General features: G+C 44.5%; 1 protein-coding gene across 1 annotated transcript in view; it reads left to right on the top strand.

The window, feature by feature from the left end:
• LOC115553796 (juxtaposed with another zinc finger protein 1) overlaps window positions 1-13,139 on the top strand; it is a gene marked incomplete at its 5' end in the record, with an annotated part of 219,932 nt that extends 206,793 nt beyond the window's left edge. Inside the window, 5 exon segments of the mRNA XM_075074215.1 lie at window positions 8,170-8,242; window positions 10,653-10,852; window positions 12,182-12,215; window positions 12,217-12,325; window positions 12,969-13,139. Coding sequence (XP_074930316.1) covers window positions 8,170-8,242; window positions 10,653-10,852; window positions 12,182-12,215; window positions 12,217-12,325; window positions 12,969-13,139 — 587 coding nt within the window.
• Window positions 13,140-13,863: the final 724 nt, after the last annotated feature.

Raw genomic sequence — 13,863 nt, 5'->3', positions numbered from 1 at the left:
GGCAGGGTTGTCTTGTGTGGCATAAAAAAATCCCTCCGATATTTTGACATTGTTGCTATGGTTCCCGGCCTGCAAGGAACAGATGTCGAGAGAGTGCTGTGTTTACTTCTCAGTGCTGTTGTAAAGTCCTGACGTGTCAGAGCTCTGAAGCCTAGTAGTAGTAGTACCACTGTGCAACAACAATAGGAGTGTGTGCCCCTTCACTTGGGCCTCATTTAGAACAATATCTGATTCACCACCTCTATCGGTACGGAAGTAATACATTTGGGATGTAGTAACTGGTGCCCTCTGCACCTTTTCAGCCTAATTACATTTCCTTAAGATGTCAGCACTCCTGTTCTAGTGCTAGGCCAGGTACAGCGCTGCTAGGCTGAACAAAAATAAGTATTCATGGTTGATAGTGCGCAGGACATGGTGACAGTGCACAACAATGGGAATCATGAGTCAGTGATGTCTTTTCCAAAATCTTAGCGTTCTTCGAGTTGCGTTTAAGCATAGCGGCTGCATGATTAATCTGTAGTTGAAACATGACATTCACATGACATGGCGTAAACATCATGGCTCTTTCTACAACATTCCACATGGACTGACTCTACACCCAACTGAAAGGAGTTTCATTTCCTCCGGAGAGGGTCCCTTCTTAATGAATTACCTGTGCCACCACTCTCTTAAAAATGTCGCCCACTGCTCTGAGTGCTCATAAACAAGTCGCCATGATTCTCACCACTCTGCACTTCCCACAGTGCCCTCATAGGGATGGCCGGGACAGCCCACGTCTGGTGGAAATTAGGGGGTGAGGTGTGACTGAGTCCGGGACAATCTTAGTGTGTGTGTGTGTGTGTGTGTGTGTGTGTGTGTGTGTGTGTGTGTGTGTGTGTGTGTGTGTGTGTGTGTGTGTGAGGGAGAATGATGGGGGGGGGGGGGGGGGGGGGGGCGTGAAGGGATGAAGTAGGCGTCACTTCCCCTGCTGCCTAAGGTTTGTTGTGGGATTAATCCTGGGTTTCCTGTTGTGGGTTGCCTGCGCTACAGCCACTGCTCTAATGAGGGCCGCGGTTGTTGGCATCTTGTTTTCCTATGCCCCCAAACATGCCTACCTGCTGAGTCAGCAGAACAACTAACAATTCGATGCTCGGTCGCTGTATTTTAAAAAGAAAAAAACAATCCATGAAACCTTCGTAAACCATATATTAAGTAACACAGTGTGTTGATCTCATTGTAGCCATTGTAATTAGACAATTCTTAGTATCTACCTATGATTTATATCTTCTATGGGAATGATGGGAAAACGTAAATGTGTTAAACGGGTTGACCACCAAAGTGGACCACCTGTGTAGCCTTATTAGACGGCTTTCCATCTCCTCTCATAAACACTAGTCCTGGTTCCAATCTGAAGCTCTAACAGGGCCCAGGGTGGGGTTCAGTGCTGGTGGCCCCACAGAAGAATAAAGTGGAGAGCTGGAGGTTTGGCCCTCCCTGTCTCCTCCTCACTCCAGGTGTGTGTGATTTACAGTGTGTGGGAGTAGATTGATCCACAGCTTCTATTCCTCCATGCTCATTAGGGAAGTGAGGAGTTATTTCTTCTCGTTGGACACACAAACACACCGCACAGCAGTGTGTGAAATGGCCCCTTGGGGGTTTGGCAGGGGGAATGGGGACATTAATGTGTGTTTCTCACTTTGTGTTTCCATTAACCAGGTTGGACAGCAGAGAGTGGTCTGCTGTCCTTCTCACACTTGCTAAATCTACAATTAATGAAACATTTAGGTATGAGGCTCCCAGGGCCATTGTGTCAGTAGGTATGTATATATACACCAGTGGCAGCTGGTTGTTTTTAAAGTGAGGGAGGAAGGTACTGCCATTGGCTGCTTGCAGTGTTAGAGGTGTATGGTGGCATAACTATGTGAGACTCAACTTGTTTCAGGGTGTTTTGGTGAACTACAAAATATCATTGAGGGATATTTACGTGAATTGATACACGTCCACCAGTGGCAGCATTGTACTTTGAAAGCTGGTGAGCAGCATGTCTTGGACTACAATGGCAGAAGGAAAGGATGCAAAGCCAATTAGTGAAATCAGGCCTAGTCTTGATTTGTAAAATGAAATAATAAAATCTGGGCCGATTTTTGCCCTCAATGACTGAAGCTATTGGTTTTAATTTGACTGTTTATTTTCAGCTACAATTGTTTTAAGAAAAATGAAGACACAAAACCAAAAGTGATGTCATTTAAAATGCATCATGCTCTGTATCATTCATCCTTTCCACAATATCAAACAGAACGGTCAGTAACAAACAATTAAAAGGACAACAAGAACATTATTTCACAACTATTTACGTGGGCTGTAAGCCTAACATTGTTTGAGGCAAATGTGGATGTTAATGGGTGTTTCAGAATGTTGGTCATGGTGTTAAGCCAATTAAGATTGAGGAACTTCATTTATAGATCAATTCAATCCTTCTCGCGTGCTCCGCAGTTTGGCCGCTGGCAGCCCAGCCACGGGCAATGGAAACGTTGCTCTGTTCGTCAATATAAGCGAACAGAGCTGCACTGTACTGCAACGAACAGTAGCGCACCGCACGGTGGTAACGAGGCATACGACCGAGCAGGTTTGTTGGTTCTCGTAGCCTAAACGTGAGGGGATAACCACTCCCTCCGGGCTGCTCCACAGCCAGGGCTCCAGCTTATTTGTTCATAGCGCAGCCAGGGCTCAACCCTAATCCTGAATAGATGTAGGCGGGATCTAGATCCCTTAGCTACTCACATCCCTTAGGACTTTCCTCCTCTCTCCCATTGAACCCCATGTTATTCACCGGCCACCAACACTTTCGGGAAATGAATGGGAGTCAATCATGGAGTCAATGGAGGCTTACGCCGGGATTCCACCGGACACGTTACGGCCGCGTTACGGCTGCGGCACGGAACGGCTGCGACTTCTGCCCTGCGTGCATTTCCACCGGGCGCGTTACGGCAGCGGAGCGGCAGCTGTATTCACACGAGATCACGCGATAATCCTAAACCTAATGTAGCCTACTCACCTTCCACTCCCAAAACTACTGTAATTAAATGCCACGCTTTGTCCTTCCAGCCATTGTCCTCATAGAAAGGATGATTTGGTACATAAATTAATTCATGTTGTGGAACTTTGACAATGAGTCTCTCGTCATCCATGTTGCCGACCCTCTGAGGCCCTTTGATTGATTGACTGCTGACCTGGTGCCACTGGTCATGACGTAATAATGTTGATGTGGTTGTGATAGGCTACATGAGCTGAGTATTGTGTTTTATTTTTAAAATTGACCGGATGCTCTATGGCTTTTACTTTTTCACTTCCTGCACTGCTCGATCTGCTCTGTTGAAATTGACGCGGTTCAGCTACGGCCTGCGGAAAAATTGAAATGCTACGGAATGATAGCGCTGCGGCGCGGCGAGCCGCTCCCGGGACGCTGCTGAGGCGTTCCGCAGCCGCTCCCGGTGGCAATGGTCCCATTGATTAAAGTGGAACCTATCTGCTGCGGTGACCGCGGCCAAGGCGTGCCGCAGCCGTAACGCTGCCGTAACGCGTCCAGTGGAATCTGGCCTTTAAGGGAGGAACGTCCTCCCTGAAGTAATTGTCAATAGGCGATAGGGGGTGCTAATATCCCTTTACCCAGGGAAACGAACAATACAAGGCATTAAAGTAGTCATATTTAAGGGCATTAATTCATTACAGTAGTCTGGACAATCTGCATTTTTTATTCTCAACAATGGTAAGGAGAATCTTCCTCCCTCTGCTCACTGGAGAAGCGTCTGCTGATATGGACTATAAATACCACTGGACCACTACGCAATCAGGATTCAAATAGCAGTGTTTCTTATCTCTGTGTTGATCATTACAATTATTAAAATCTTCTCTTTAATTAAAAAGGGATTTTCTTTTTTTCTGGAGGCAAATCACCTGAATCATTTGACCTGTGCTTATTTGAAAAGCTTTTTTTCCTCTGAGCTTGAACAATTAGCCTTCTAGTTTCTGTCGTTTATGGCAGGATTAGACTTGTTCTTTGTGTTGCTGGCATGAAGGCAGCATTAGGACTTTGCTTTGTGCATTGTAGGAGTTACGCATCTGCAAGTCATTATCCCTGTAAGAATCACTTGTTGTGTGCAACATGATTTGTGGTTCTCCATGCTTGTGTGCCATTGAATGTGCTTGTTGTGTGGTCACAGCAGTCTGCTGTGTTTTCCTCCTCCTGGGTCTGCCACTCCTCCTGTCCGTCTCACCTCACACCTGACCCTCATCTGCAATCATGCTCACCTGGTCTTCATCTCCAATCAGCTCCCCTTCATAAACCCTTGGATTCCCTGCTGTCGGTGCCAGATCGTACTACGCACTACAGTGGTAATGATACATGCCTGGCTCCAGTAATTCTTGTTACCTCGCTCTCGCTCTCTGGTCACTTGTCGTTTTTGACCACAACCCAACTCTGTTTTCCTCTGCCTGCAGTTATCCAGATCCCTCACTCCAGCTCGCCTGCCTCGCTCTCCCCCCGGCTACCTCATCCACTACCTGCTCCCCCGCCTCGTTCAATAAACCCTTTTTCATCAATTCAACATCGTCTCCGTCTGCTCTCGGGTTCAGCATCGTTTGTCATAACACTATGGTCTAGAAAAAAAGGGTCAGTATAGCTTTCACTAAAGTTTATTCAATTGTTTTAAAACAACACTCACAATTCAATTAGCTTACAGGGAAAAACATATCATTAGACAAAAACAGGACTAGACTGCAAACTGTATAGGTATCTTGGTTTTATACTTGCTATAAGAAACAGCTTAAACTCTGTTTTAAAGAGGTATTAAGTTTGACAACCTGTTGCCGTTGTGTATGTGGGTCGAGACAAGCATTCTCATTGATCCTGGATTCCACTTGCAGACCGGCTGACTTGAGGTCACATTGGGTTTACCACTTGCTGCAGAAATTCTAGACACATATATACCATATTGGTGGTTTTAAAAAAACACAAGCATCAAAACCATGTCTTTGACAGCAGGATAGTACTCACCGATGACTTGTCTAGACAAAGCTGCATGACATGTTGGGTGTGGTTGATAAATACACAATATCCCGCAACTGCCATTGAAAAGTGTATTTATTTTAATTGAGGAAACATGTAGCCACTAATACCCTGTAAACACCCTGAAGCACTTGGGCTTGAGTTAAAGTACACACATGTTTGGTTGCAGATGCATGGGCTAAATCCAAATTCATTGCTCATTGCTCAACCCAACCCCTCACTGCTCAACCCTCACAATAACCCTAACTTTTAAGCCAACCCCCTACCCCTACCCTTCTTTAACTACCAGATGGGACAACCCTACCCTTTGACGTCATTGCTAGTCCCTAATCTGTGACGTTATCATTAGTCGTCGACGTATGTCATTAGACGTTGACGTGATGGTGGTTATCCCTGTTTAATTACGCCCATCTGCCTAATAAACCTGTACAAGGACCCCGTTCGTGGAGAGGTACAGGGGCGTTTTAACTACTACCATTCAAGGGGGCGCAGCATCATTGAACGGGTGTTCGGAATGATGAAGACCCATTTGAGGTCAACCCTTTTCCGAGCCCTGGAGGTTCGGGCATCGTTTGCCCTTGAAAATGGCGACATGCTAGAGCCAGATGCGGATGCTCAACTCAAAATGCTTGGGGTTTTAGTGCTACCAATGCAGAAGAGGTGATTGAGTTGGTGGAGGGATGGGCTCTGTAATGGCAGCGGCCTCAATGATCTCCTGAAAGAAAACATAACAAATAACAAATAAGTAGGAATTATATGGTACAACTGGATTATGACCACATGTTATGTACAATATATAATAACTGATAGATATTTCTACCAAAATAAATGAAAAAATACACAGGTTTATAAAAAGAAACGACATCACATTGACTCACCATACTCCAGGCTAATAAGCATTTTTAAAACGAATTACTGCATTACTTGGCAGGAAATTAAAGCTTATCTTCAACCTGGAGTCCCCCTAGAACAAGGAACATATAGATATCATGCCACATGAGCCCGGCAGCTCCCCGACCGCGGGCCGCCCAGCCGTGTGCTGCCTGAGGCCGGGCTGCGGAGCCCGTGGCCGAGCTACCGCGTAGACCCCGGCGTGATTATTAACATAGAAAACACTTACATTTGTGGTTTTCAATCCTGTTGCATCTTTTTGCCCGCCATCTTTTCTTGATTTCCCATTTTCTCGCAAGGTATTGTGGGAGCAAGTCACACCTGGAGCGTTCTCAGTTTCTTTGAGTGTGCCCATCGAAAATCTAAATTTTAAGGGGATGTTAGCCCAACCCCTTACCCCTTACCCTACCTTTTAAATGGGTTTCGGACATAGGCATCGATTACGCTGGGGACGCGTCCCCACCAGATTTCGTCAAGAATCATTTTGTACCCACCAATGACGTCTTTGGTATCACTCCTCAAGAAGTCCGGTAACTTTTCAACCCCAGCGTCTTCGGTTGCTAAGCGACGTCAACGTCTTTGGCGGACAATTTCTCTGCTGATCAACACTACGAATGCTAGTAACAAATAAATAGTAACAAGCCACACCATGTGAAGTCATTTTTTCGTTTTGGCACATAGCCGTGTAATAAGCGGGATAATGTATAGAACGTCGCCGGTCGAATTTAAGCCCCTTCAGTGGGAACCAATTACCCTCGCTGCGCGTCGGTGTCCTGTTCGCCCTGTCGGGGCTTATTTTCCCGATAATGACCGGCATTCTATAAATTATCCCTTAATTATTACACGGTTCTTCTCAATGCTGTAGACTACATTCGTATTCGGTTGCTAAGCGACGTCAACGACTTTGGTGAATTATTTCTCTGCTGATCAACGCTACGAATGATAACAAATACATCGGAAAAAGACACACTGTGTGAAGTTATTTTTTCGATTTGGCAAGTAGCCATTACTAATAATACCAATACTCTTTGCCTGGGATGATGAGACATCAGACAATCAAGTCATTTTAGCCTGAATGCATAGGTAAGAAGCACCAGAGCAGGTTGCTAGTACCATGGACAGTATCAGAACGATAACCTGTTGAACTAAATGGATGTGGTAGGCTACACCACGGGATGCATCTGCAGACCACTGCCACATAAATAAAGGTAAGACGCGATATTTATTGCTTATTGCTTTGGCCCTTCTGAACTTAAACACGCAGTTAAATTCCTTTCCTAGTTCCTCTTGTTTATGTTGTTAGCTTAGCCATATCATGTCACGTTGTCAACATTGGATACGTGGAGCAGAACATAGTGAGTCATATGTCCGATGCTTTTTGAAAACGTTTTCTTCATACACGAGCCAGACAGATTTTGTATACATTTTATTCCTTAGTAATTAGCTACATTGTTATGCCGTCTTTCAGAACCTTTCATTACCGGCACTAAAGAGAGAAAAAAGAGTGCATCCTCATTGTACCCAGCACTTCTAAAAATGCACTTCCAATGCGTCTCTGTCCCCAGCACATTTCAAACCAAACTGACGCCAATGGTTTCGGACATGGTTCAATGGTGCGTGAACGCGCAACAGCGAGGGGAAGGGCTGAGATTTGCCTATGAGCAATGAAATCGGACTGAGCCTTCGACTGAGTTGTCACAATGGATGTTTCTTAGCCCCTTATATGTCCACTGATACAGGAACCACCCACCTGGCAACCTAGAGGTTGTTTAACACATTGGAAAGATAAAAAAAAAGTACCATGCTCAAGGCCTAATGTTTTCCTCCTTCTTGTTCTTGTTCTTTCTCTGCTATTTCTTCCTCTTCTTCTCATTTCTTGTTCTTCTCATTTCTTGTTCTTCTCCTTCTTCTCCTTTCTTGTTCTTGTTCTTGTTATTCGTCTTCTTCTTGTTATTGTTCTTCGTCGTCTTCTTGTTCTTCATCTTGTTCTTTGTCTTGCTCTTGTTCTTCGTCGTCTTGTTGTTGTTGTTGTTGTTCTTCCAATTTCTTGTTCTTTTCCTCGTCTTGTTCTTCTCATTTCTTGTTCTTATCTTTTTTTGTTCGTCTAATTTCTTGTTCTTGTCTTCTTGTTCTTCATCTTCTTGTTGTTCTTTGTCTTCTTATTGTTCTTGTCTTCTTCTTGTTCTTCTCATTTCTTGTTTTTGTCTTCTTCTCCCTCTCCGTCTCTTCTTCAGACACAGTCCCCCGTCTCCTGGAGACGCAGGAGCAGCAGCAGCCTACCTATGTCGCCCTGAGCTATGTCAACAGGTAAACTTGCACGTTCATAAGTAACACACTTTCACAACAAATAAAGACAGCACAATCATATGTATTTGTTTATATGAAAGTATGGGCGCTGGCATTACTTTACTCTTTGATTATACAAATCCTTATTACAATTCCGACGATATAAGTGGGATGAAAAGATAATATTTTAACTGTTGCATTGAGGTAGGATAGGCCCGGTTTCAATCTACTTCAAATGCTGCTACTCATTTAATCAGTTTAATTTAAGTTAAAGATTCCTCTGTTGCACTCCTCAGAATAAATAAGTTTGATGACTGGTTTAAGGGCCCTGGGTTCATCCCAGTGGTCTTTGGTGTTTGACTCAGGGTCGTATAGGCCTAATGTAAGCAGCCATGGTACAAGGGTCTACCACTGTCTCCCTGCGTTCAAAAACATCTTGAAGTGCTTTCAACTTAATTTGTTAATTCCACTTTTGCTTAAACTATGTCTGTGTGAACATTTCATTTTTATGGCAAACATTTACGGCAAACATTTATTACGATAAACAATTTAACTATCCGTTATAAAAAAAACGAAAAAGCAACAATGAATCTTATATATTTCTTTCATGGGATCTGATCTAATGATACATTCACTCCAACCAGAGAGCTTCATTACTGTAGTCATTTAGCAGATACTTTTATCAAAAGTGTCTTAATGGGATTATTTTAGATGCCTCATGTTATTAAATCTAGGGTAGGCAATTCATTTTAGAAGATTTTTTTGACATATTTCTTGAAGTTCTCAACATCCTGACACAGCAATTAATAAATTAAAAGCCATGAACAAAAAAAGGAAAAATAAAGGTATGTGACTGACGCAGGCCTGTATTAAAGTGTAATTCCGGCGAAAATTTAACCCAGGATCTTTTTTGGCATGAAGAACCATAAAATAAGACCCCCAGACACTTTTCTTCATTGATAATCGAATATCGAGCTTGCCCTCGAAAGCCCGGAGCAATGTAACAGCCGAAATGGCTTTCATGTTATTAGCTAGGGTCAGTGTGAACGCTTCCAAATCAAAAAAAATTTAACCACTAATATTGCTCAAATTAGCGCCAAACAGTGGCGGTTTTAGGCATGGGCGAACCAGGCAGCCGCCCGGGCCGCCTTATTTGTGTGGGGCGCCAAATCGGATGGGGGGCGGGTGCCACGAGCAGTAAAAAATAGAAACGCGCCGCAAAGCGGTTTTCAATGAAGTACATAACATTGTGTGGGGAATTGGTATATTGGCGCCCCCTCTGGCTGCAGGCGCACACCTGCTCGTTGAGAAGGTGCTGTGCACAGGCGGAATGAAACCCCCACTGAAGTCCGTAGGATCATGATACAAACCCCCCCCGCTTGGAGGAAATCTTGCCCGGGGCGTAACTGGATGTAGAACCGCCACTGGCACCAAACCTCTGCATGACTAGCGTCCCTGCACATAAAACGAAGCATCAACAACTAAGTAAGTGGTAGGTCCATGTTTCCAGGAAGTCCACAGAAGTTCATTACCTGATACTGTAAATAATATAATGGAGGCGCCAAGAAATTAAACTCAACAATCTCCCCTCTTTATACTTGGCTGTTTACAATTATTTGGCGCCTCTATTTTATTATTGACGGTAGCCGGTAATCGACTTCTGTGGACTTCCTGGAAACATGTACCTACCGGTAAGGCACAGGAAAACAGTCTTTTTTAATAAACTCCCGGTACGCTAACTATGTTTTCAAATTTCAATGCTTTGATTTATGTGTTGGGACCCTAGTCATGCTACTGCAGAGGTTTGGTACTATTTTGAGCAATATTAATGATTAATAAATTTCGATTTGGAAGCGTTCACACTGACCCTAGCCAATAACATGGAAGCCATTTGGGCTGTTACATTGATCCGGGCATTCGTGGGCAAGATCTTTACTCGATAATTAACGAAAAATAGTGTCTGGAGGGCTTATTCTATGGGTCTTCATGCCGAAAAAGACCCTAGGTTCAATTTTTGTCTTTTATTCGGGCCGAATGATACTACATGCAAGTCTGCCCGGGAACTAAATACCATGAGCAGAGTCTTCCACAAGGCTGGTAGACTTAAAGCTAGCGAGCTAGTCACGTGTTTTGGGGGAGTGGCTTTGGAAGGAAGCCTACTCTTGCTGTTTCTCCAAACTGGAGCCCCTAGCTTTAAGGAGCCGGTAAAGGTTAGGCTTGACGATGTCTAAAGATATACTGCACAGACTCCACAGCGAAAAGCTTTCGGTAAGGCGTCAAACAACCTCACCTCTAGACCTATCCGGCTGCTGCCATCAGACTTATCCTTAGAGACTGCACCGTGTCTCTTAAGGGCAGACAGCTGGAGAAGAGATCCTAAAAGTTGGATAGAATCTCCCAGGCTCACCTTAATAACTCCCCGGCTTGGCATATTCATGATCAAGGCGGCGCGGCGAGAGAACCAGACTGTGAGGAAGAAGTCTCAGCCCAAGCTGTCCCTCTCCTTGAGCAGCACTGGGGAAGGCCTGACTCAGAGCCTCCACACACCCGGCACGCCAGCGGCACGCCAGCGGCAACCAGTCACCCCACCCATGAACTCCTCCTCCTCCTTCCACAGCAGTACCCCGACAGGTCTCTAGGACAGAGAATAGTTTCTCTCTCTCTGTCTCCCTCTGTCTGTCCCTCTTTCTGCCGCTCTCTCTCTCTCTCTCTCTCTGTCTCTCTCTTTCTCTCTGTCTGTCAATCCGTGTGTCTGTCTGTCTGTCTGTCTCTCTCTACCTCTATGTCTCTGTCTCTCTCTCTTTTTCTTTATCTTTCTCTAATTCTCTCTCTCTCCCCATTGCCATCCATTATATTCCAGTGTTTAGCAGCTCCCATAGCAGTATCTTGACTTTTCCACGTGTATACGGACTACCCATGCTACATGTTTTCAATTCTGTGTTGAAGCTTATGCATGCTCACAGACTTAGAAACTGAGGCCAGAAGAGCCATATTTCAATAAATTGCAATGGTAAATCTACTAGGGGGTGTTTCTTTACTTATTGGAATGCAGAAAATGCTTTTGAATCCAAATTAGTGCTTGATTCCCTGTTGTACGAACACAATGTCAACTTGACATTTCCCCCACTTCCCACTTCCATGGCTAGCCTGGAGAATACCCTGATCACGTCACCTCACAGTCGTTTGGGGACACTGATAAGTCCTCTAGCTGCCCACATTGATTGGGCGGCCTGCCTTTCCCTCACACACAAACTGTCTGTCAGTGTGTATCCACTGATCTGTGGGGCCGATAAACTCCACTTGTGCATACTCTTGTATATTGTTGCGTAGTCAACGTTGTTACTGCAATAATTGCATTTATGGCTGTGTATGAACTTGTCTACACAGCGAGATGGGGAGAGTTTAACAACAGTCATAGCTGACTTACATCTTGACATAGACAATCTCAAAAATGTATCGGTTCTTAATAGTCCAAATCCTTTAACTATGGAAGAGGCAGGTTGTCTGGTAGTGTGGAATGCCACAGGCGATAAGGAGATTCTCATGAGAGCAACGTAGGGAGTACATTTTCCCATGTCTATGTTTGTCAAGCTTTTTATGGAATGTTAATTTGCCCTTCAGCGTTTTGATAGTCACGCAAGCTTATTTAATAATGACTACACGATTCAACTGTTCCCCAGGACTCCAGGAAGTAGGGCTTAATGATTTAGGTTTCTCTCTGGCCCCAGGCCCCAGAGGAAGTAGGGAACCTGGGAACACAGAGACGAGCCATGCCTAACATGGATAAGGATTATTAGCAGGAGGCTTTACCTTCTCTCTGCTAACAACCAATACAATCATTAAACAAAACCAAAGAGCCACATGTTTTATCTGCTGTCTGTTGCTATTGTACTCACTAACACATCATTGCACTCACTCATGCACACCTGGTGTCAATACACGCCAACATCCCCCCCACAGGTAGCGAGTGTGATGAGGAGGTGGACTACGAGGACTAGGAGGAGCGCCATCAGTTCTGAGTCCATCCTCGGCTCCATGGGCATGAACGGGGTAGACGAGAAGCCTTTCGCCTGCCCCGTGCCGGGCTACAACAAGAGATACAAGGCAGACCACTGTCTCTCCCTCTTGATAATATCTTCGATACAAAGCCTTAGTTCATCTAGAGCGCTGTCCCCCTTCCAAAGCCCCCATCACCGCCTCACTGCCAAGTGGAGACACAAATAGACACCAAGCTGCTCCTAGTGGAAAACTTGGTGTTAGTTGAGCATTACAGCATGTCAACACAAAGGCAAAAATGAGTACACTCCAATGATTTATAGATTTTACTGAATTTTTCATTCAAATCTGAGGGTGTGTGGTCGGAATAAAAGATGTGCAGCTTGAGAAAATTGTATGGCTGACATGGTTCTGGGCGAGGACACAAGCTCAGGTCAGCACTGGCACTACTGATCGACAAGGAGCACATTCACTGTTTACCCTGCAGACTGCAGGACTCGGGCAAAAAACTCTCACCACCACCACACCCCCCTGCACAGTTACAAGGGCTTTGTCATCTTTGTATTAGACACCTCAGACAGGCACTTCTTCTTAGCGGGCCATTTGAGTATATTAGAATTGCACTCATGTAAAGTTCCTTCTGTAAACAAAGGTGAACTGTGTGCTTGTACTTTGATCATGAACACACAGTTACAGGTGAGAAATACAATCCCCCCTGGGCCTCATTCATCATCTTTGCCTTCCTCTTCAGAATGTGAATGGGATCAAGTACCACGCGAAGAACGGCCACAGGAACCAGATCAGGGCACGCAAGCCTTTCAAGTGCCACTGTTGGAAGAACAATAAGGCGTCTCAGGGCCTCCGGCATCACACCATCCACTTCCACCCGCCGCTCTCAGCTGACATCATCTGCAAGATGTAGCAGTGAGGTGGAGAAGGTGGAACCAGCAACCACCTGACACAAAATCACCAGCCACCACAGGCAACCAACTCTCTCTTTCTCTCTCTGGCCTCGGTTATGCTTGTCTTTTAAGTGAGACTTTTGTGATTAGATCTCTCCAGGATGGGTAAGGCCTAGCTTTCGGGCACTCTCAGATCAGATCTAGGTCGCATTTTGATCGAATAGGCAGGGTTGCATATGGTTTGGCTCACACTTAAATATTTGGTAACAACAGATAACTCTGTAAGCCCCCTGCCCTGAATGCATAAAACAGGAAAGCATGTTGCAAGTTTGTTTCATAATCAAAAATTAATAAACATTTGTATAGCCTACAACTATGAAATAAGCTGAATCAACATAATTGATTTATATTTCTAACTCTTTCCGGTCATGTTTCTGTTGAAACGAGATCTGACCACATGATCACAGGGTTCACATAATTTTCATGGACAACATCGTACCTGTGATTGACAAGTCTGACCACTGCTTCTCTCTTCATCTCACTCTCTTTCTATCTGCTTTTTATTCCCTTACATTCATTCTTTATCACAGTGGTTGATTACGTGTTCTAAAACCATTCTGGGTATCAAAAATATTTTATTTTATATGTTTCCTCAAAAAAAGCTATTTATGCACATGAAGACTCTGGGTTTAATGCTGGAGCTCATTTGGAGGTAAGTTTTGTATTTTTGCACATTCATATTTG

This window comes from Gadus morhua, chromosome 11, assembly GCF_902167405.1.
Source record: "Gadus morhua chromosome 11, gadMor3.0, whole genome shotgun sequence".
Taxonomy (NCBI): Eukaryota; Metazoa; Chordata; class Actinopteri; order Gadiformes; family Gadidae; genus Gadus; species Gadus morhua.
Note: the sequence above shows the minus strand (reverse complement) of the source record. Positions and strands in the feature narration are given on the sequence as shown.